This window comes from Rissa tridactyla, chromosome Z, assembly GCF_028500815.1.
Source record: "Rissa tridactyla isolate bRisTri1 chromosome Z, bRisTri1.patW.cur.20221130, whole genome shotgun sequence".
NCBI lineage: Eukaryota > Metazoa > Chordata > Aves > Charadriiformes > Laridae > Rissa > Rissa tridactyla.
In genome coordinates, this window is record NC_071497.1 from 43,032,727 (window position 1) to 43,056,426 (window position 23,700).

Here is a 23,700-nt window from a genome sequence, read left to right on the forward strand (position 1 = left end):
ATAAATAACCATTATTATACATAGTTGTGTGCTTCTAATCCCTCTTTCTCAAAGCACATCTAATTTCCTTACTTCAGTTTAAACAGTAGTTTTAATTTTCACGAATATCTCTGGAACAGATACAAATTATGCAGATAATTCACCTCCAGCAGCCGACTGCAAATTGCTTTACTTCTAGACCACGCTCGTCACACACAGTATTTTGACAGCAGTAAGTCATTAATACTCAGCCCTAGTATGTAGTGCTTTCAAGCACAAATCTGGCTTCCTTCTCAAGGCCAGCTCTATCCTGGGCTGAGTCACAGCACGGCCTTGTGAAGCCCATATACACAACCCCTTATCAAGTGTACTACTGTTAGTACTGGTCCCGAGAGATACTGTGGAGATCCTCAACCTTTCTGCAGTTTAAAGTACGTAGATGGGTGTTCCTATTGGCTTCAAAACAGTGTTAGAAGATAGATACTTCGGAAAGATCACCATAGGATTGTGAATATACAGCAAACAAAAAACCATGCTGAGTGGTCTGGCTGCTACATGCCATCCATTTTATTCTTCCAAACCAAGATGAGTGGTTTTTTTCCAAGAATTCTTTGCTTTACCACATTTATGTTTAAAGACAAAACTTGTCAGTTCTCTGTTAAAATGCATGGCTATTAATTTTTAAGATATATTTTTATTCATGTTGCATGTTCTACACATTTTTGTGCAAGATTGGTTATAGTTGTAAAGTATTAATTAATAGGGAAAGAAATGATAGCTATGAAGATTAAATAGAGCAGTTGGGTTTTTTCTGTAAGAACCATTGCTTTGCAGCATCTGAGGTTTTCACAGCTTCTTCGTCAGCACCAGTTACTGATATTTTCTGAAACACTGTTAAGTGATGACTGCCGATACGCATTTTGAACTAGTTCTTTTAATTTCTTCTCACTGGGTCCATACTGCAGACAGTGCTGGACATAATAAAACCTTCACTATCCCTATTAAAGACAGGCTTTATAGTCAATAAGGTTTTGAGACTTGTCAGTTACTTCTATATCCAACTGATCTTCCCCCCCTCCCCTATCTTTTGGACAGAAACGCCTCTCCTCAAGACAACTTGATGAGACAGGGAAAATAATAGGGTTATGTCCCCAGAATTTTTGGCTTCCTGTAAGCAAGCAGGCCAAAATTAGTCAATCGGTGGTTTGAGCTGCAGAGTCATACTCGGCATCATCTTCTGACACGTGGATCATTTTTGTTAAGTTTGCGCTCTTAGTTCAGTTAGAAATTTCAATTTTTTTTTTTTTGTTAAATCTACCATGCCATTAAGGAAAATGATCTTGAAACAATAACTTCTGCCAAAGACTCAGAAGTCGTTTTGCGTTTTCCATAGCCTACAACTGCTGCTTCAGCAAGTTCTACACTCTGCTTTCCCTCCGACTGTTTATCTTGCCCTTGCAGAGACTAACACGCAGAAACAACGTGCAGACCCCGGCGGCGGGACGTGTCCGGCTGAGTTAATACCCACGGAACATACACGTTGCCTAAATTCTGGGGGTTCTTTTGTTTTGAAATTTCTGAACAAGGAAAACACCCGCTTCGTCCAGCGCTGTCCCGCAGGCAGCCGCCGGGCTCCGCCGCAGCACCCGGGACCCCGCCGCCAAGCCCAGCCGCTCCCGCTGCCCGCCAAGGTGCAGCCCCCGGCCCGCGGCGGTGGCGGTGGCCGCCGCCTGCTCCCAGACTTCCTCCGCGCCCCGCACTTCCTGCGCTGCCCAGCCCTGCCCGCTCCGCCTCCTGCCGCTCTCCCTCATAGCGGGCGGCGCGGTAGCGGCCGCCGCCTTCCTGCTGGGCGGGGGCGGCACGGCGAGGTGAGGTGAGCGGCCGGGTGACCCCCGCGGGGCTGGGGGTCGGTGCGGCCGGGTCTGCCCTCCCCGGAGCCCCGTTCCGCCGCACGGCGGTCTCTGCGGCGGAGGAGGCCGGTGGGCCAGGCGAGGGTGGGCGGCGCGGCGTGAGGGACCGCGGGCGGCCTGCCGCTGCTGGGCTGGCGCTGCCCCGCCGGGATCCTCTCGGCCGGCTCCCGCGGTCGGGGGGCGGCCAGCGGCGTTTCAAGCGCTGAGGGTGTGTGTATGTCGCGGGGGGGTGTCGGCAAACCTGGTCTCGGTGGGAGGCGAGCGGTGAGGCCGGCGGAGCTGGCGGCGCGGCGCGGCCCCCGGCGGGTTCTCTGCCCCCGGCACCTTCCCAGTGGCCGCGGGCAGCTGCCGGCGGAGGTGCCGGGGCGGTTCGTCTGGGCTTAGCTCGCCTGCATACGTGACGCTAGCGGCGTTTTATTGTATTACTTTTAATTTACTCTAAAAAGACCCCTCGTTGGGTCTTTTGCACGGAGAGGAGCGCGTTGAGCCCAGAACAACTGTGGGGCGTTCGCAGCGGGGGCAGGATCATGGCGATGTTAGAAGTCAGGAGGGGCCGTTGGAAGGCAGGGCGTGGGGGAATCTCCTCCGGGATCCACTTCCCGCGAAAGGTCGGACCAGGTGGTCTTTCGCGGTCCCCTCCAGGCAGGGCTGAGACCTGAAAATGTTCACCCTCCTCCTCCCGAGCCTTCGTCCGGGTCCCTGCGCTCCCTCCTTCGGGGAGAGCTGCGGGGGTCTCGCCTTCTTACCCCCGCCGAGGTTGGCTGGTGGCTTTTCCCACGTTCACGCCTTCGGGGGCCTTCCCTGTTCTACTCGGAAAAGTGTTTCACCCACCTCCTCAGAAATTCTGTTTCAGCTGTTGGGTACACAGTAAGTGCTGGGTTTATTTCCTGCACCCAGGAGGCTTACCTTGCTTCGCTTCACTGGGTTTCCCCGCGCCCTTCTCAACTTGAAGGTGGGAGTAGTTGATAAGGTTTTTAACTAACGTTGCTCTTGGGTTGGGACTTTTTAAGTGGCCCTTCATCTTTCGTCTTAACAGCACTTTGCTCATAGAGAACTGATTGCAATGTTGATTTTTATGTTTTCCCTAGGGGAGGTTTGCGTGTTTTACAGCAAAATCCTATGTGTAGGGGTAGGGGGATGGTAGCAATTTTGCAGTTTTCTCACCACATATCTAAACTTACTGTACTCCATTTTCTAATTATTTTTTTTTAACATCAAGTGGGTGTCCTATTAATTGTTATCCTAGCAAGGTAGTTCATGTTGTATGGGAAGAACACCCACAACAAACTATTTTCCTAAAAAGAAATGAACAGTCTGACTAACTGTTGAGATCCTTCAGGTGTATAACTTTGCTTGTTTAATTTTGTTTTCATACACAGTATTTTCAGGTGGTAATAGTATTGTCTACAAGTACATCTAGGCAGCATGTCTGGAAACTTTGGGTATTTTAGAAGGTTTTGTCAAGTTACCTGTGGTCCTTCATCAGAATAGATACCTACCTTAAATCTCTGGCATCTTTTTGGCTACGCATCTATTTGGGATTTCTCTTTAATCAGATAAAAGGCAGGACATGGTGGGTGATCGGTTATTAGCTTCTTGTAAAGTAGTCTTTAGAAAGAAGAGATACTTCTCAATTTGAAAAATAACTAGTGGCAAGTGGTAACAGTCACCCTCCCCCTGAACAGATCACGCTTTTTGAGTATTTTCATAGTCTTCTCATCTGTTGCTTCTGGTTTAAAATGCATTAGAAAAGGAAGACCTAAGATCCGAATGGAGTATCAGATGGTGGTTATTCCTAAGAAGGATGAGAGTGCAGTTGCTGAATGTGTTGTAATGTAAATACTTCTCCCCTTCCTCTTCCTGTGAAAAGTGTAACTTGATAACACGGGCAAATAGTGACTCAGTGACATCCTGCAGCATCTGTGTTTGAATTTTTGTTTGAATTCTTTTTTTATTGTGCGGTTGCCACTTTGAAGTGAGCCAGTTGACCAAAATACAGAAGTTTGAAAAGTGACTGTTGCTGAATGTTTCAGGAGGTTTTTTCGTTTGCTTTTTTCAGCCTACAGTGTGTGGATTCCTGTGAAAGGTGTTCAGAAAGTTTGTGGTCAGCAGCCTGGAGTTCATTGGGCAAACTTTAAGTCTCCATTGGAAAAGCATTTGTTTGACCTCTTTTGACTTGCAAACTTGAGAAAAAAAAACACCCCCAAACAGCGTTGCTGCAGAGGGTGAATAAGAAATCTGTTTGCTGTGTTTTGTGACAGTGTATTAGACCCAGTTTCTGACCCGTGTCGGCAGTTGGTACACCCTGAAAGCGTAAAGGTTGCTGCTGGCGATAACTGGTTCTTGATCTGTGAGTGGTGGTACTTTTGGGTAACATCCAGCCATGAGCGATTGGATTTGTCTTTCAAGGATGATCACTACTGTATCTTAGCCATTTATGAAACTAAAAATGAAAGGTTTTGACTCATTTTTGTCACCTGTCCATTTCCACCCGCCCCCAAACCATCACCTTTTTTTTGGAAGACTGGGTGCACAAATGTTTGCTCTCTGATTTGCTTTTTTAAGAATTACTTTTTAAAAAGCTTTGGGGTTTTTGTTTGGTTTTTTTTTTCTTTTTTACAAAACCCAGTTTCTAGTACCTTTTAGTCTAATTTAGTCATGTCTAGGTGTAACTAGCTGACTGTTGTCAATGGAAAAGGTTTTGATTAGCTTGATTGGTTAAGCTGGTATATTTTTATTCAAACAGTCAGACATATCTGGCAATATCTGAAAAAACAGGTAATTTCATTCAGAATCTCACTGAGAAATTGGGGAGGAATCCACAAAAGGTGGGGATAGCACCATTGTCTATCTGCGGGTCTCCCTCGATGGGAGGAGGCTTCCGCAGCCTGGGCAGAGCAGTCAACTGCTGGCCAGTCTGGCCGGAATGGGGTTGTGTGTCCTCTCAGGGCTGTCTGGTAGCCCTTGGGTCTTTGTCGTTTGTTTATTTTCCCTGCTTTTTGTCTCTGGTTATGGCCCTGCCTTTCCAAAGGGGTTTTCCTAAGGCTCTTTCCTTACTCGGAGGCGCAGACCTCCAAGATGTGCCTTTGCTTTTCAGTGGCTGTTCCAGCTGCACTTGGTCTTCATGTGCTGCTCCGATGTACGCTGGCTTTGTACCATGTGCTGGCTGGGTGGTGGAGGAGGTGGCTGGTAGGCAGGTAAGCAGGCGGCGGAGAAATGACCCTTTTGCTTCCCCCCCCGGGCTGTGTGCTCCTTTTACTAAATTCTTTGTCTATTCTGCATGTTCCTGCTTGGCTGGTTGCAGGCAAATACGCAGAGCTGGACTTCGTGAGCAGAGAGACTTCGCTTTCCTTCTGGGAGTCTGAAATGCACATATTGTTTTGCTCTGTCTTTGCCTCTAATGTCTTAGTCTTGAGACTTAGTTGGTGCAGTTGTTAATTATCTGGTGGAAGATTGCTGGATACCAGCTTTCCTATTTCAGCTGAGTATAGTAAAAGAAGGAATTGCTCAGACCAATACTACATTAATATGGGAAATAAAAGGATGCTATATGTTAGTTTGCTTGAATATCGTAGACTCTAAAACATCTCCCTCTCGGTGAAGCCCTGCTAGGTTGGAAATGGCAGAAGGATAAAACTTGCTGTTCAGAAGTCAAGAATTTTATGCTCTACCAAATCTAGAGCATTATGCATGTGATACAGCATCTCATTTTCACATCTGTAGTAGACATTCATGAAAGATGGATTCCTTCGTGTTCAGTAAAATCACTTTCTTACCCATCAAATCAGAAACATATTTTATTTTCAACACAAATAACTGTGCCAAACCAGATGTTTCCTGGAAAACAGCATGTACAAATACATTTCCATGTAAATGTACTTACTGAGCTGATTTGCTTATCGCTCCTTCAGAATGCATGCATGTGTGCAACCGTGATCGAAAGTTAAACAGTTTTTATTTTTAAACCGATGAGAGAGAGAATATCAATATTGCAATTGAGGTAGTGTTTTGGGTCTGTGCTATTTGGCTGGAAGATCCTTCTGTTTTGTCTCTTTCCTGTTCCTTTTGCCTTTCCTTCTGTTGAGTATAAAAATATATTCCTAATTAACATAAATTATTTAAAGGCAAACAACACTGGATTTTCTAGAGAGAACAATGTATTGAAGTCAAACATGCATTAGTGAAAACAACGCTTTCTTGCCTGCTTGTTTTTGGTAGTTGAAAATAGCAGAAGGGTCGCTGAGGCTGCTGGGTTTGTGTACTTAGTAGGTGTATTGGCATTCCTTTAACATGGTTTTGTGCCTGTACTTTAAGCATCATTCATCCTTTGAACAATATAGTTGCTTTACCTCTGAAAATTTTCGAGCTAAATAGCTAGTCCCATATATTTATCCAGTAGTTCAATTCCAGTGGAAGTTGTTACTGCTGGTAACATGGACTACTTGCTCTATTTCTGACTGCTAGGAGGAAAATACCAGTTATTTTACTCAACTAACACTTGGAATGATGCAGTATATCTTGGTTTGCTTTGGATTTTTTTTTCTTTGTGTGTGTGTATGTACACGAAGAGGCAGGATTTTCAGGAAGCTGTATTTTACTCTCAGACTCTATATATACTCAATCCCCAAATATAAACAAATTCACAGATTTTTCAAATGAACAAACTGATTTGAAACCTTCACCAGCCTGGCAGTATTGTGTGCTCCCTGCTGAGAAAAGAGGAAGACAGGTTATATCTTAAATTGAATGCAAAGAGGGGATTTTTGCAGAGGGTGCATGTACACACTTAGGTATAGGATTTAAGTGCTGGACATACAGTAGAATCAGCATTTCAGGTACCTGCTAACTGCTGGCATCACCTTCTTCCCCTGTGATTGCAGTGTTTGTCCATGTGTAGATCCTTTGAGAGTTGCTACCATTTATTGATTTTTAAATACATCAAAGCCTGTGGATTGTATCTGTGGGGAAGAAGTTGATTTATTTAAGAGCATGCACCTTGAGAGACCGTACAATGTATTAATAGTAAATGTACCCATTTCAGATGTAGTTAGTGTCTTGCAGTGTATCCATGTTTGCTATCTGTTTGATCTTCTGTGCTCATTTTTGCTGGCTGTTGTCTGCAAAGCGCAGAAAGAAAAAAAGTTGATCTCTAGTTTAACAAGGGAGCAATCTATTACAAACTGTGCCCAAGATTCTCAGTGGAGTTTGAGGATTTGTTGAGCTATGTGCTATTACATTCATTAATACCAGATTTTATCAACTCATAGGATGAATACAGCCTATTTCAAACTGAATTGCAACTGCCCTTTGTTGCTGCTTTTCTCTTAAGATGGACTGTTCCACAGAAACAGCTCAAATCTCAATAGCAACCAGTAGTACCCTTGGTACTGCTCATTAGTTAAAGCAAGGTTATTTGTTTTCTGTTAGGAGCAGAGAATGCAGCTGAGAAACAAATCAAACATCACTTAATACAATTTACCATTGAAATCAACCAACTGTCTGCTAATTTGGCCTTTCTTTCGCCTTCAGACGGAAATATCTAGACAGTGTGCCTTCCCTGCGGGGTGTAGCCCCTTCAGCTGAGATCTGTTGTGTTATTTCATTGTGTGTATAAAATAGTCATAGTGGAGGATGCAATATAATGTGTCTATTTTAATTTGCAGGTTTCCACACTGTTGTGGTTCTTTGGATTTGTTTTTTTCATGAAATGGTAGGGCTCGGAAGCAGCTGCCGAGGGATGAAGTCTCCACCTCTCCTTGTGGCCGCACTTGTGGCGTGCATCATTGTTTTAGGTTTCAACTACTGGATTGCAAGTTCTCGCAGCGTGGATCTGCAGGTAACTTTCCTATTGCTCTGAATGTCGTCTTGTGTGTTTAACAAACATAGTCCACAACAAGAAGATGCTTCCCCTGCATGTAGTGGGTCAGGAGCTTCAGCTTGTTGTAGGAATTTTCACAAATATTACAGTTGTTGGTTATCAGCAGTGGGAGATGGGGGCAATGGGAGGAATACCAGCTTGTAGGTGAGAGGGACCCACATCTTGAAGACCTGCTTGTATGGTACTTGTCACTTCTGCTCACACAAAGAGTTCAGCTATCTTGGGCTCTTTCAGTTTACAGATGTGGCAAATACCATCCTCTATTTTTCTTTGTAATGACTGGCACTCCATTTTTAATCTGAATGGTCATCTGCAATTTGCTCATCTCCCTCAATTTTTTTTTTCTTGCTAGACCCATAAGAATGTATGCTTGCTTTCCCACCAAGTATAAGGAAATCTAGCTTGTTCAGAAACAGGGTCTAAAAATCTGAATTTCTGTTTCTTAGAAACCTCTTAGGAGAGGTCACACAATCACACGGAATAATTACCTTGTCTGCTTTTTTCCTGTGACTGTTGAGCTTGGGTTTTAATGCTTTCTGGGCTGCATGTTCTGAAATTGAGGAGTACATGAATAAAGTTTCTGATTTGTGACAATGTGTGCAGGATGGTTCTTCTTTTCTTTCTTTCTTTTTTGTTTTGTTTTTATTTTTAACAAGCAAGCCTAAACCTAACAATCTAGTGATTAAACACGGCTGGTGAGAGCTGCTCCCAAATTTTTCCACTGAATTTGTATCCTCTTTGTAATTGAGCCAAATTTTAGTACTGAGTTGGCAGCTGTAGGAACTGAACTCCTGTTTCTCTCAGAGCGGGCACTAGTCAAACAGGACACGTGTCTCTGGCCATGCAGTGAAGGATATATCTTAGCCTTCCCTTGGTGTAGGGTGTGGTGCCCTGTCTTCTGGGACTGCAGTCATCCCTTGTTTTCCCTTTAGTCAGTGGCCTCAGGATGGTGGCTACGGGCAGGTAGTAACTGCGTCTGTACTCCTGAAGTTTTGCTGCACAGCTGTGAGGCAGTGAGGAGAATAAGCTACCGTACTAGCTTATTCTTGATCCCAATAACCTAGAGACATAAGGTCCTCTCTGTTGGTACTGATGTATGCCATCATCTTGTATGTTTCTCCTAAAGTTAGCTTGAAAAACATTTAGATTCTGCGTAGTCATGTGCTCTGAATGAAATAATAGCGTAGCTGAAGGCACAGATGGAGCTTCTGAAGCCCTCTGTCAGCCCATTCGTTTGTTGGCAAGACTTTGCAGCTATTATGACTGAAATGGAAGAAGTATTTTTATTTTCTCTTCCAGCTAAACTGCAAGTGTTTCTCCTTTTCCCCCCCCATTTCCCCGTCACCTCTCCATTCTCCTGCTTTCTGTGGCAGAGAAGCAGAGTAGGCAGGCAGTAATAAGCAGCGTACTGTGCTGTAAGAAGATTTGGTCTATTTTCTTGGAAGATGCACAGTTTTTACGATATCTATTTTTGATCCACCTGTAATCCCCAGGTCTTTCTACCTGGGTAAATTCTGTTGTTATTCCACACCCCACCCCATCCCTTGCCATGTGTCTTTGTTTGTACTCTTCCTTGCTGCCAAAGAGCTGTTTTAATCGAAAGTATTTAGAAACAGTGTCCTGCAAAAATAAATTAGTACTTTAAAAAAAAAAAAAGGCTCTGACAGCATCAGGCTTGATTCCCTTACCTTATGTCTCTGTGTTTGTATGTGTAGTATGTGATGGTGTTGAATTTTCCTGATTGTCACTGCTCTTTGAGAAATGAAGAATGATGATTTTCTGCTTATAAATGAGTCTTTCTTTGTGTAACAGCCACATGTCAGTTGTTCATGTAAAACTTGGGCAGTGTTATTCTCCATCCGCTCTTTCCCTGGTCTTCCAGGAAAACGTATTTATTTGAGAAATGAATTTTCCCTCTGAGTTGGTTTAGGATCAGCACTGGGAAGTGCAATGATGTCAGAATTGTCTGAATTAAATTTAAGAAATGATTTGATCTTGTACTTCAGAAAGATTGTAGACTGCAATTTTTTTAATGTTTTTTCTTTGGGGGGTGGGCAGCGTGTTTTGGGTTTCTTTAAGCTCATGTACTATGGCAGCTTTGCATTTCTTTTTAATTGAAATTTTGATAGTCTTTACAGAATATTTATGTAAAACTGATGTCAGTGTGTGTTGGGATGTGTGTGTCTGTGTGTGGCAGGTATCACCAGCTGACACAATACTTTGATGACATTAGCATTGTTAGTTCTGTGAAACTTGGTATTCCTCCAGTGTATTGGAGAAGAGTCTGGCAAGAGGGAAGCATTTCTATTTGCTTTGACTAATTTGCTTTTCTCAGGGTCGGATCATGGATCTGGAAGTCAAGGTCCGCCGAGCGGCAGCGGAGAGGGGTGCCGTGGAGCTCAAAAAGAATGAGTTCCAAGGGGAGCTAGAGAAACAGCGACAGCAGATTGACAAAATCCAGTCCTTGCACAGCTTTCAGATGGAAAATGCCAACAAAGTACATCAGGAAGAGAAGGTAAGGCCTTTTCTAGACACAGTTTTCTGTGAGACTGTGGTTTACCAAGATGCTCTCTGCGACAGAATAAGGTTGGTCAAATGTTCCAACTGATGGGCATACATTCAGTGTTGGGGTGGCAAAACATTTAATGTATCATTGTATAATATTTAGAAAGTGAACATTGAATGCACATTATAGCATTCACTGTATAATATGTGAAATACTAGAAGCTGCAAGTCACAGCACTTTTGAATAAAACCCCTACCCCCTCTATAAGTCATTGCTGCCAACCTTGGGTTGGCGTCTGGCTTTCTTTCCTGTATATTAATGTTTTAATACTTACAGAAAAGAAGCAGCTGCACCAATAGATATATTTGTATTCCCAAATATATTTGTATGCATTTGTAGGCATAAGTAGTTGACATTTATTTCTAAATGCACTAGAAATTTTTGTGGTGCCTTGGCCTTCTGCCTCCAAAACCCAATAGCACTGGGAGACGTCAGAAGGTTAGACTAGCCTTTTGTGGCAGTGCAGCATTGCCAGAGGGATGGCAGTCCTTTATGAAGAATGTGAATGTACCTACTTAAATAGCAGTGTGTACGATTACTGCTGCGTAGTATCTTGCAAATTGTTTTCTTGTGTATTTTCTTCATGTTGGTGATGCCACCCCAGATGTGCCTGTTAGTCATTAGTCATTAATACCACTTTTCTCATTTTTGCCAGAAGTATTTAGTTGAGAATATTCATTTTGGGTTTATTGCTTCTCCTGTAGAGTCTCTTGACTGATGTTTATAGATCAGCTTTCCAGAACTATTATTTTCAGCAGACTGAACAGTCACAACTGATTATGATAGGTACTCTTCAGGTAAAGGGCTCACCATTAGGTGATGGTTCTCTACTCAAAACTTGTGATGCATGAACAAAATATCACTAGAATAATAGTTGAAGGACTAGAGGAAGAAAATTGAATAAAAATGGAAGGTGGAATTGTTTCATTAATATGCATATCAGTGACATATTTTTAATATATTTTGAGATCATTTTTATCCAAGGTCTTCAAAGAAATAATAAACCAGTTCTTTTTACCTCTTTTGGGACAAACATGATTCTTTGATAATTTCTCTTGTTGGGTTCAGTCTTTGCGTATACTTTAAAAAAGGTGAGATTTAAAAAAAGAGTTTGTCTATATGTTTATTTTTTAAAATATATATATTTATTAAAAAGATACCCCAGGATAGTCAGACAGCATACGAGTGAGTAATCAATCTTGTCACTTCTGCCTTCTAATAGTGGTTTTTGCTACTGTGTGCTGAGGGAATGGTTTAAATGTACTGTCCTCTGGGAAGGTACCCCAGTTCACACGTTGGTGAAACCCATCATTCTGATTTGGCATCTTTTTACATTCCAGTTCTGTCCTGCAAGGTGTGAAAGCACATATATGAGTAAAAACAAACAAACAAAAAGTGGTAAGTAAAGGGCAAACAGAATAGAGTATTTCCTTAATTAACTCTACAGTCTTTTTTACAAGGGAATTGTATTTTATCCTTCCATTTCATAAGCAGATTTTCCTTTAGCCAGAATTATTAAAAGTCACTGGAACTGGAAGTGCTTGCCAGAGCTTACAGTGCAGGCTGGCCAGATGTTGAGAGCTGGTGGCAGGAGCTCGGCCAGGAGTTTTACGGAATCTCTTGGTGAAATGTTGCTTCCGCCAAGCACGGTATGCAGCCTTCTGCTTCAAATTACTGTGGCAGCAGACAAATGTAGTTGGCACCAAGCAATCCACCTTTCTTGTTGTGGTGGTGTTTTTAAGTCTAGAGGGCATGTAGGAGCTGTCGTCCATTAAATCTGGCATCTGTGCCAGGAAAAGTGGTGGGAAGTATTTTCCAAAACTAGAACTGCTGTTGGATGTGGGGGTAGTCTGGGGAAGAGTCAAAGCAGTTTCTGGAAAAAGATATCTTAAGTCTCTTGGAGTTTCCTTCTGAGAGAGTCAGTGACAAGGATGAGGGATACTAATGAATGCATTCAGATTTGGAATTGTGAAAGGCAACACATGCATGGCTTCTAGAGAAATTATGTAGCCATGTGGTAAGTTGGTGTTATCACAGCGGTGAGTGATTTCTGGACCTTGTCCTTACCGACAAGCAGGGGCTGGTGGGGAGTAGAGTTCATGTTCCTCAGGGCAGTGAGGAGGGTGCACAGCAAGCTCACTGCGCTGGACTTCATGAGAGCAGACTTTGGCCTCTTGAGAGATCTGCTTGATAGGATTCCGTGGGAAAAAGCACTGGAGGGGAGAGGGACCTAAGGAAGCTGGTTAGTACTCAAGGATCACCTCTTCTAAGCTCAGGAACAGTGTATCTCAAAAAAGAAGTCATCAGGCAAAAGAAACAGGAGGCCTGCATGGATGAACAAGGAGCTCTTGGACACGCTCAAAAGCAAAAAGGAGGCCTACAGAGGGTGGAAGCAAGGATGGGTTGACTGGGTGGAATACAGAGAAACTGTCCGAGCAGCCAGGAACCAGGTTAGGCAAGCTAAAGCCTAAGCAGAATTAAATCTGGCCGGGGACATCAAGGGCAACAAGAAAAGCTTCTGTAGGTACGTGCATATATATCCATGTATAAGTGTGTGTTGTATATTCTCATGTATGTACATACATATTTGTATGTGCACACAGGCACACACGTATCCTTCTTATTCGGCTCCATGGATTCTGGTGGAATCCAGTACTCCTGGGAGGCAAGTAATGAATTCACCCTTTCTGGTTATAGAAGGCTTTGTCCTCGAACTGAACTTTATTTACCCCATGGGGATTAACAGCAAGTATTTACCTAGTCCAGGAATGATGAATGCAAATCCAAACCTGAATCTCTCAACTTGCTTTACAAGTAATACAAACTAACTAACTAGACAGATCTTTGAGTGATAAACAGGATTTTGTTTAGTTCTTGTTGTTGTTCTTAAAGAAAAATGAAGATGCTTTCAGCGGATGTATAGGAGTGAATGGTCTGTCTCAAAACCCTCTCTTTTTCAGGACAAAATTATGGTTCTTCTGGTTACGGAAGAAGTCTACACAGGAACAAACTTTCACAGTCTGGACTCCTTATCAAAAGCAAATCTCAAAAAACATTTGAGACCCATCTTAGCTGCATTTCATCTCTGTCCACTGTATCTTATTACTCTGCTGATAAAATAAAGAATAATTATGCCACTGATTTAGTTTTATACCAAACAAGTACACCAGTAAGATGCTTGCCATGTTAACGTCATTGTCGGTGGCAGTGTGGTGATCACTTTGAATTAAATCTGCCGCCTTTTCTAGTCAAACTGTCTCTTGCTACTTAAAGGACGAGGGCACAGAAGGCAGGAGGTAGTCAGAGCCTGAAATACGCCTGGTGGGCTCCCCAGTCACTGGGGCAACGTAATCCTGGGAAGTGGCTGTCGTAATTATTCTCTTAGGTCTGAGTATGTATAAAACACTTCTATCACTAGTCTGCTTTTAAAAAATTTGCTTGAAGTTTTAAGGATTAATGTAGATTTAGCAAATGGCTTCTGGAATTCCATACAGAAATAGACTGAAGACATCAAGAGCGCTTACACGAACTCTTAGTAACAACAGATAAGGAATCAGGAGTGCTAAAGGGCTGTTTCTAATCCATAAGCAATTTTCTAAAGAACAATATTCTGTATGGTTGTTATTCAGGACTCGTAGCTTCTGGGATGTACGCAGCCACGATAGTCTTTTTGAAGACTGTAGCAGGAGAACAATATGTGTAATCTCTTTTATTTTTAACTGCTAGAACATGCTTTTGCAGCCTGTCATTTTCTTTGGATTTATGTAATTCTTTTCCAGCCCACATCTTGTTTTACTGAGGAGAGGGGCTAAGCTTTGTACATTGCATGTGAGGCACGTCACTGGCCTGTTTTAACAGTGGCCACAGCTGCTCTCAGATCCCCTCCCTCTGGGAAAATTTCAATTCCTGGCACAGCCTTCTAAGACAAAATACCTATCGGTATGTGGAGAGTTTGCTCCGCTCAAAAGGAATGACACTGGGCGGTGGGGGAGAGAGGAGAAAGCCTGCTGTGAAAAGGAAAAGGTGCCTATGTGTGTTTTGTTTGTGTTTTTTAAACCAATGTTGCTTCTCATTTTGATAAGGCTTTAAGGAAAAACAAGCACTGCCTCACACCCTGCTCTACTTGCCATAGCATGATATTTCTAAATTAGCAAGAGAAATGAGTCTTCTTACTCATAACTGGTCCAGCATAGGTCTAGAAGGCTGCCTCTGCTTAAAATACATCTTTACGTGGTGAAGGAAAAAAAAAAAGGATGGTCTGGGACTACCTGAACCTTAGGCACCCTAAGAGTGGAAATTTAGAGTATGTGTAGTTTAGGAATTAACTACTGGATCTTTTCTACATCTTCACAGCAAAACAAAAGGACAAAAAGGAAAGCAGAAGGTACATTATATATAGCTGTACAGGTTTTATATTAAGATTCTCCCATCATAGGATTCTGTTTTGTTTACACTGCCTACTATTTGGGTTTTAGTTAAATATAACGAAGTCATGAAAGTCCTGTAGCTGTACAGGGCTTATTTTCTCCAATCCATTTGCTGTTGCCCTGCACCTGTAGAAGTAATTTGTTATTCATATGTGTCAACTTCCTCTTTCTTCCACTGAGAGCGTAAGGAATTGTTAACTTTACAACTTTGGTGGTTTATGCAGTTTTGAGGTGTATGCCATTGTACATGTGTCCTTCATCAGAAAAAAAGGAGAGTCTAGACTGCTTTTAGCAGAGGATATGAAACAAGACTGAGTCCCTGATCTTCACCAGGATCACTCTTTAGGAATAAAGCTATGCTTTTGTTTTTGTTTTGAGGGTTTGTTTCTTTGTTTGGCTGGTTGGGGTTTTTTTCCTTTTATTGAGGATGGGAAAAGTCTGTCATTTCTGAATGGAATTCAGTTTGAGAGAAATAGGTTTAAACGAACAATGTCTCCTTCATTTTCGGCTTGAAATTTGTATTAGGCTTGCTTCAACTGGTCCTCCTACATTGAAGTATATATGAGTGTGTAGCCCACAGACCAACCTAAAAGAGAAATATTTTCTTAGGGATCTTATTTATGAACCTTTTCTCCGCTTACTAAAATGTAGTTAGCCGTTAATCTTATGTCCTACAATGAAGAAGCCTTTTGGTGGCTAGTATAAATGGTTTATTTACTCTTGAAGATTATTTCAAAGTGGTGAAAAAGAGTACAAAGAGAGAAAATTAACGATGTGTGTACTAGGAGAGTGTGTGTGTGGGGAGGTATGTTTGTAAAAATAGAGAAGCAGGATGTGAATTTCCAGATATAATTAAGAAATGAACAATACATAATCAAAATATGTCTTGTGCTGAGTTGCCGGCATGGTGGTGGGGAGCAGTAGGAATGTGTAAGGCAGAACTGCTCCTTGTCTTTGAGGTAAAGACTTTGATCAGTTTGAGTTAATCACGAAATAGATGCCCTTCTTCTCCCTCATTAATTATAAATGCTTGTTTCTTCTGGTTTCTGCACATATAAATCTCACCCTCCCAGCTTGCTTTGTTCCCAGTTGGTTTTGTTCTTAGCAGCTGATTTTACTGTTGCTGTGGCTCATCTTTTTCTCCTTGTGAAAGCTACGTTTGCGAGTGCAAAGTCCCTTTTTTTCTTAGGTTTTAGTTCTGAAATCAGTGTTTACTTTCATCAAGTTCTTTGCTATTTTTTTCTGTTGCAATGTCTCATTATGCTTTTATATACAGGACATGCAGTCAGTGTTAGAAAGGACATACGTCAGTTCAGTGTGCTTGGGTTAGCTTGATTTATCACAGTTATAAATGCTGAAGGGCTCATTGTAGTAATGCCTTCAAAGAATATGTTTATGGAGACTACTGTGTAAGGCATTAATCGGATCAAATGCACATAGTTCAGAATATGTGCTCGAAACATAAGCTTTGAAATAATTTATGTCAAAGCTTCCTTGCAGGTAGTTCTGCATTACGTTTTGGGGTTTTTTTAAACAATAACTTTAACTTTTTGTGTTTCTTAAGTGGAACATGACTTATGTAGATGTGTTCTGTGGTGATTAAAAAAAAACAAATGCGTCTCTGGCAGTTGTCCTTAACAAAATTTGCTGTTCAGCTGGAGAAAGATTTTTTTTTTTTTTTCCATCACTGCTTGTGGCAGTGTGGCTTTTGATTTTTTGATTTCTGAAGACCTGCTCTTCCCAGAATTGACTCCAGTCCAGAGACCGGCTTTTCCTCTGTGATAGTCACGAGGACTTCTGTGCAAGAAATGTTTGCAAATATAACAAGCTGATCTATGTTACGGAGTTACTTTGTCACAGAAGATCAGATTTTGATATGGTGATATAGTGAGTTTCCAAAAGCTGGATTCTCACTCCTAGAGATCATAGGTATTTTTTGGGGGGCTGACGGTGATTTAAAATGTGAGTTTCTTCCTAGCACTGAATTTTGGCATGTGTTTGCTGAGTGTTTCCTGGCAGTTTACTTTCTTGACCAGCATAAAACGGAAAATAAAATAACGTCTGCCTAATGCACAGCCATGAGGTGAAGATTAGTTAACACTTGGGTGACAGGAAGAGGAACAGAAAACCTGACGTTATTGATACAGTCGGATTGTAAGCAGGCAGTTGGAGCACTGCCCCAATGCACTGGAGTATTTCCTGCTCAAGTTAAACAGCTACCTAGATTTTCATGCTTTTCTCGTGGACTTTGACCCACAAATTCAGGGAGCTATGTGTGGCATTGCCAAAAGGAAGTTTTATATGCAATCCAGAAAGACCAAGGAATGCCTTTTCCACCCTCCCCCCACCCTGCCCCGTGGTGATTTAAGGAGCTTTTTTTCAAATGGCACATCACTTTATTCGCTTCAGCTAATCACAGTTATTATTGTCCTAATATAAAAAAATTTAACACCTGTCTTGTTTACTGTTAAATAAGAGGCCCTCGTATATGGGAGTTTCATTTTAAGAAAAAAACCCTGCACCACAACAAAACAAACTGTAGGAACATGAAGTTGCCATGTCGTACTGATTTTTTCCGGTTTCTGATATGGCCGGTGCTGGAAACCCTGAAGGTGATAATCATGGAACAACCTGATTATGTTGCTCATGCAAAACTTGGCATTTTCATGAAAACATTAGCTTTTTTTTCCCCAATAAACAAGTGAAAACAAATCCAGACCTGTCCTATGAGAAAGGAGAGGGAAAGGTATTAAACACTCCTAAGTGTTTGTTGTTAATCACGTTGTTACTATTATTTTTTCCTTTTTAACAAAGGAGAAAGGCCTTTGCTCTTGAGGTTTCACAACGGTGTTCACGGACTGGCTGTATGTATAGAATGGTGTAGGAATATTTATTTTATTGGGTTGAAAACAGCTGTCTCTTCATCAACATGTGAATGACTGCCTCTTTGAACCAGGAGTCTTTAAAGGGTCAACAAAAATCTAACCTGCCGCTCTGCTACATGGTAGATTGATTGAACATGTGACTTTTCCTAATCAAGTGGCACTTATTGCTGTAGTCTTTGTGAAAAAAGGCGCTGACAGCCTTGTCGATGTTTGGGCAGACAGAATGGACGCAGTTATTTCTTTATATTAAAGTGGTGTGGGCTTATGAACACATCAGTACTTGAACGGAAACTTCAGGAAAGTGCGTGCTTGACTGGACTAGGTAATTTTTGAAGGGTCAGTGGATCTCATCTTTTTGTAGTCTTAAGAAGACTGTTCTGCACTAGACTTCCTAAATGTTAAATATGAATCTGAGTAATCCTGACATCTGTCTCACAGGAATTAATTTCCTTTAGACTTGGCTTGGTTCTGTCAATATTCAGGTATTTTGGGGCATGTGTATATATGGGTTGATAGAGGGGGATTGATGAAAGAACGGACAAAACATATTCCTATGTTGAATGCCTTTTCAGATTGAGAGAGAGGGCAGGGTGTGAGAATGGAAGGTCACTCCAGCACTTTCCTATCAAAGTGAGGGACAGCATAGTTAGAAAAGTAATACAATGCAAGGGCTTCACGTTGCTTTCGTACAGTGCTTTGTGCTCTTTGACTAAGGCTTTCATAGCTCATCCTTGCATGCCTGAATGCAGGTGTATTGATTCCCTGGTGAGAGGGTGGTAGATAGTGAGCTGTGATAAGCTGTATTCTTCCTTCAAGGGATAAATACGGTAAATCTGATGGTAAATCGTAAGACTAAAACCAGAATAAAGCAGCAGCAATTTTAGTACCAGACTCCTTAAATTCCTCTTCTTTTTATTTAGGTGCAGTGATATCTCCTCCCCCACCTCTCTATTTAGCGGGGAATTAGTGTTAAAATGTGTGGTTTTTGTTTGTAATAGTAAACCTCTCGAGCAGCTAAAAGTTTTTTTTGTGTTTGGCTGTAACCCAGCACTTCACAAAGAAGAGATGATTTAACAAGTGCTTTGGTTGGTGTTTTTTATAATGTTAATGGCAATACAGGTCCTTTGCAATTAAAATGTTGTTTTTTGCTTTGCTCCTTCCAGGCAGTGCTCATGAGTAACATCACAGTAAATGAAAGATTGATGCAGAATCTACGAGGTATGTCATAATACCACTCTGTATCCCTTTCATACTGGTTTTCAAGGCCCCATTTTTAAACTTGCCCTTTTCTGATGTCTTCTGAGAATGCTGCTTACTATTGATCTGTTGTTTGATACTTCTGTTGTAATATATGTAGGTATATATGTGTGTATTTTAATACATGTTTTAATCCTGTTTTGGTCAGAACACTTGAAAGAGTTGCAGACAGAATATGGGAAGCTACAACTGGTTGTTTACTGGTTTCAGAAGAACCAGACTAACCTTCAGAAGAAGTTCTCATATGACCTGTAAGTATGTTCTTTCTTGTTTATAATGCAGAGTATTCTTGTGATAGCTAATGTAATTAGTAAATTTACAGTTTTAATGAGAAAGTAACACCTGACACATATTCTAAAACTGCTCGCAGTTGATCTTTGGAGAAGAGCACAGACCTTGCAATGCTTAGCATCTCAGTGTCCACAGACTCCTCCCACACTTCTTGATGTTCCTTCCATTGCAGGAGGAGAAAGGTAGCAATGTTCTCATTTAAGAGTTGTGGGGAAAATAGAAACACAAAGAGGCTAAACTCTGAAGAAGTTTAAGAACTAAGATACGGAAATACCTGCTGTATGAGCTGCCAGAGGTCTCAGAAAATTTCTGGTACAGTTATGGTCAGAGCCATATGTTCCGCATTACATTTCATGCGTTATAGTCATGTTTTTTATGGAGAATTCCTACTGAATTATAAGGCATGGATACTTGAACGCAAGTGCTTATCAGTATCCTTACACTAAATACACATTTCTGGTATTTCTAGGAATTTCTCCTGGGTTCTTTCTGTTCAGTAATGTTCTTGTTTCCTCTACCTGCTTCCACATCCTATTGTATCTTCCTTCTGGTACATAGGTATAGAAAACCAACAGAATTTGCTGTTAGCATGTTCTCATGATGATTTTCTATCAAGAATATAATTGCTGTAGTGGTATGTATTTATCCAGCAGCCACTGTTTAGCCAGATTTTGTAGGAATTCTGACTAAAAGCTTGACATGGTAATTAAAAAACTTGAATTCTGCAGGCCAAACTTGAAATACCTTTTTTCATATTCCCCCCTTCCCCTGCCCTGCTTAAGAATTAAGGATTAGTATTAGTGCTTTTGGGATCCTTACTGATTACCAGCTGGTTTTGTACTCTTTTTTGGGGGAGGGGCATTATTGGTCATTTAATAGTGATGACCCAGGTGGATTGTATTAGTGGGTTTCTAATTACTTAGGTCTTCTAACAGAAAAGTAGAAGGAAGTTGGAGACTTAAGTTTGTAGCAACCATTTATTAAACCATGTTACACTTACGTGTCTGTTAAGGTACTTTTTCCCACTAAGTTTGTTGTGTACCATGGTTGTTAAGCACCATCTCTTTCCTGTTTAGTTAAATGACAGAGCTGTGACTCCTGGACCTCTGTTGATAATTCTTGGCTAGTTAGAGTGTCTGTTTGCCAGCATCTTTCTTGTGGCTGAGATCAGCAAGAACAAATGGATCTGTGGACAGATGTATGTGCTGTACAGTCATGCTCTACACGAGAGGTACATCCTTGGAGCACTGGATCGATACATGTGTGCAGGGAAGGGATACAAGACAAACGTACTGAGTCTGGTTTTTGAAAACTCAGGTTTGTTGCCCATGTCTGGCGAAATGTTTTCAAGTACAGCTCTGTTGAGGAAATCACTGACAGAGCATCGTGGGAGTGTAGTGTAAAGAATCCCTCTTTGTTTAACAGAAGAAGGCAGGATCCAGAGGGTGCAGGTCCAGGGTCAAGGCTGGCTTAAGGTGAAGAGCTAAACAAGTTACAGTGATGAAGACGAGTTTGCTTGTGTCAGGGTAGATGTAGAGTCAGGCATGATAGTTCAGCCATGTGCTAGCTGAATGGGAACCAATCAGTCCTGAGTAAGGTGCACTATTTCCTGCGGTCTCTCCATGGGAGTCCATAAGAGCGGCTGTCTCAGTCAAGGAGCTACGCTTTCTTTACTAGCTTTGCTAAATAACACTTAAGTGTGCATTTTCTATTTCTGCATTTTTTTGTAGCTGTGCAAGTGAGGAAAACAAAATTGGCACTCAAATTTTCATGGAATGATGTATAGCTTGGGCACCCCATAGCATTCGCACAATTCTTATCAGGAACATATCTAAATGTATTTTTTAAATGTTGCTTGTTGTGTACCTTTAGAGGCAATGTTGGAACATTTAATATTTCACTGTTGTAGTAAGTTACATTACTAAGCATTGCATTGCTGCAGCTGTAGAAACATATATCTGATGGTACGTGGTTACCTACAGCCCACTTTGCCAGAAGCTTACTTAATACTGTCATTTTAAATGCTTACAAACAAACTTTTTCCAACGTGATTATGGACTTAGAAAAACAATTATTATTAGAGAGACTCAGAGTGTTACTTTTAATCTGTCTTCCTTTCTCCCCTCAATATTAGGAGTAAACCAACATGTTGCTTTTGTGTTCATCTTTAGTAGGCCTTGGCAGGAGGGGGCGTTAGACCTGCATTTGTGCTATGCCAGTGTTTCTTCCTTTGACTTGGAGTTGTGTGGATGAAGGTTTCGCACCAAAGTGTACCAAAGTACACTTTGCTCAGGGGAAAAAATGGAGAGGATTATTGTATAATTGAAAATGTTATAAAAAGATGACAGAAGTCAAATGCCTTTCTTTAATTGCACACATTGCAAATCACTCTTTTTAAAACAATTGGATATTGCACTGTAGAAGACAGTGATACACTCTGTTGTGTGTGTGGAGTGCCTAAGATCAAAATTTGTTAACCGTGCAAAAATCATTGGTTTTTTTCTCATGCACAAGTTTTGAAGTTTCATCTTAGCATTTTTTTTATTTCCTTTTTTTTTTTTTTGGAGCAAGCTTCGTGTTTCCCATACGGAAGACATCAGGAGTTATGTTGAGCTTACTGGTATTGTGCACAAAAGGAGTGTGCGTTCCTCAGCAGTCACCTTACCAAGATACCTTTGGTGCATACTGTGCCCAGTGTTGCCTGCTTGCGGTAGAGCTCATTCAGCAAAGGCTGACTGGCAGCACTGACCCTTCTGCCCTGCAGCAGCCAGAGAGGAACGGAAGCCTCTGGATTGGTTCTTTGAAGATATTTCAACATTCATATGCATTTTGATTCCTGGGAACTTTATGTAGCTGCTTCTTTGGAAATTGTGCTACCTATAAAAAGTCTAATAATTAGTTTGGTGTTTGCAGCCCCGACAAGTGTAAAGAGTGTGAGTGCATGAGTAATCCTTTTTTTGACAGGGATGAAAGGAGCTGATGATACATACTCCCGCAGGACAAAGATGCCCTGTTTCTCATGGTGGCGGCAGCAAATTCAGCAGCCTGGGAAGAGAGAGGCTGCATGTGTGTTCCTGTGCCCACAGAGCACACCTGTATGTGGCCAGGTACGCAGGTTAAATGGGACACACTAAGCACTTGCACTCGCATCCCTAGTAGGGCCTCACCCTGGTTTCCTGAGGGTGGAGGTCTGCTAGTGAACATACATCCACATACCGGTACCGGCTGGCACCAGTCCCTCCATCACCCAGCGTGCAGTGCTCACACCCGGCTCTGACTCCAGCTGCTGCACTCACAGCCCCATACGCACACAGACACATACTGAACAGAGCGTCTCTCAACCAGGAAAGAGTTAAAAAGGCATTTAATAAAAATGGCACAGATTTTGCTGATCAAGGCCGGATAAGCTCACCAGCCAGCAGCGTGTTTATGTGCGACTGACTCTATTTATCCCCTGATTTCTCTTTTTTTCTCGTGCTTGTTCCTGCCAGAGATCCATCCCTTTCCCTGCCTTTGTTCCCATAATAAGTCTTGTGCAATCCTGACGTGTTCTACCCCTGCATTGCATAATGTGTCCCCCACTCTGGGCAAGAAACACTTTGGTCCTGTTGACTCATCTTGCTGGGTTTCACACCTGGATGAGGGGGCTGAGGCTGACCTGAGACAGCCCTGGGGCTGTGGGGTAGTCTGGACAGGGTGTCCCTGAGTCTGAGTCTGTAGTTGACACTCCCCACTGCCCTTGTGCCTCTCCTTTGGGCTCATGGAGGTGGGCGTTGAGTGGGCTGATGGCTCCAGTGATGGGCCTGGGAGCAGCTGGGGAGAGTATTACTTGGGCTCCTTTGTGTGTGCGCAGGTGAGCTCTTTATCACAGAAATTATCTCTAATCTCGTGAGAGAGAAAACACGCCGCAGAGACTGAATTTAAGAGCACTGTTTTTGCACATTTAAAGTCTGTCATGTTGATGGGGTGAGGTGGACAAATTAGTGCTGGTTTTGTGCTTCAGCGGTTGTTGTATGCATGAGCAGAGTATTCAAATCTCCAGAAATCCCTTTCACAAGAAGGGAATTCCTTCACAGATATAAACTGAAAACGATGAGTATTAGTCACGGATATTAAATGAACTTTATTTTCATGTACAGTGTGGGATGAAAGAGCATTTGTGAAAGGTTGCTCTATACCCAATTTTAGCTTGTCTGTATACAGCATCTTTCTCAAGCTTGCAAACTGAGGTGCAAGCAATTCTGATGTCCATTTATTTCCTAGAAATTAGTGAACGTGTACATAACTCAAGCCTGTGTTGTGTTATTGTCTTTTGATGTTCACCAACTTAGAAAGCACTGCTTATTTTGATGACATTTCTATGTATTAGCGCTATCAAAATCAGACTTTAGAATAATGTCTAGTCAAGAAGAAATAGTAATAAAGGTAATTAATTTGTCAGTTCATAAATGTAATTAACTTTTGCCAGTTTATAATGCCAGTTTTGTTAATGTAATTAACTAAGTGC

General features: G+C 41.8%; 1 protein-coding gene across 5 annotated transcripts in view; it reads left to right on the forward strand.

The window, feature by feature from the left end:
- The first annotated feature begins 1,757 nt into the window (after positions 1–1,757).
- Positions 1,758–23,700, forward strand: part of GOLM1 (golgi membrane protein 1) — a 34,143-nt gene continuing 12,200 nt past the window's right edge. Inside the window, exons 1-6 of one of the 5 annotated variants that reach the window (XM_054186825.1) lie at positions 1,762–1,852; positions 4,987–5,086; positions 7,553–7,725; positions 10,103–10,282; positions 18,809–18,863; positions 19,051–19,153. In XM_054186825.1, coding sequence (XP_054042800.1) covers positions 7,597–7,725; positions 10,103–10,282; positions 18,809–18,863; positions 19,051–19,153 — 467 coding nt within the window. In that variant the 5' untranslated portion in view covers positions 1,762–1,852; positions 4,987–5,086; positions 7,553–7,596. Of the gene's footprint in view, positions 1,853–4,755; positions 5,087–7,552; positions 7,726–10,102; positions 10,283–18,808; positions 18,864–19,050; positions 19,154–23,700 lie in introns of those variants that run through there. The other 4 variants (XM_054186826.1, XM_054186827.1, XM_054186828.1 and 1 more) reach the window with 4 other exon arrangements.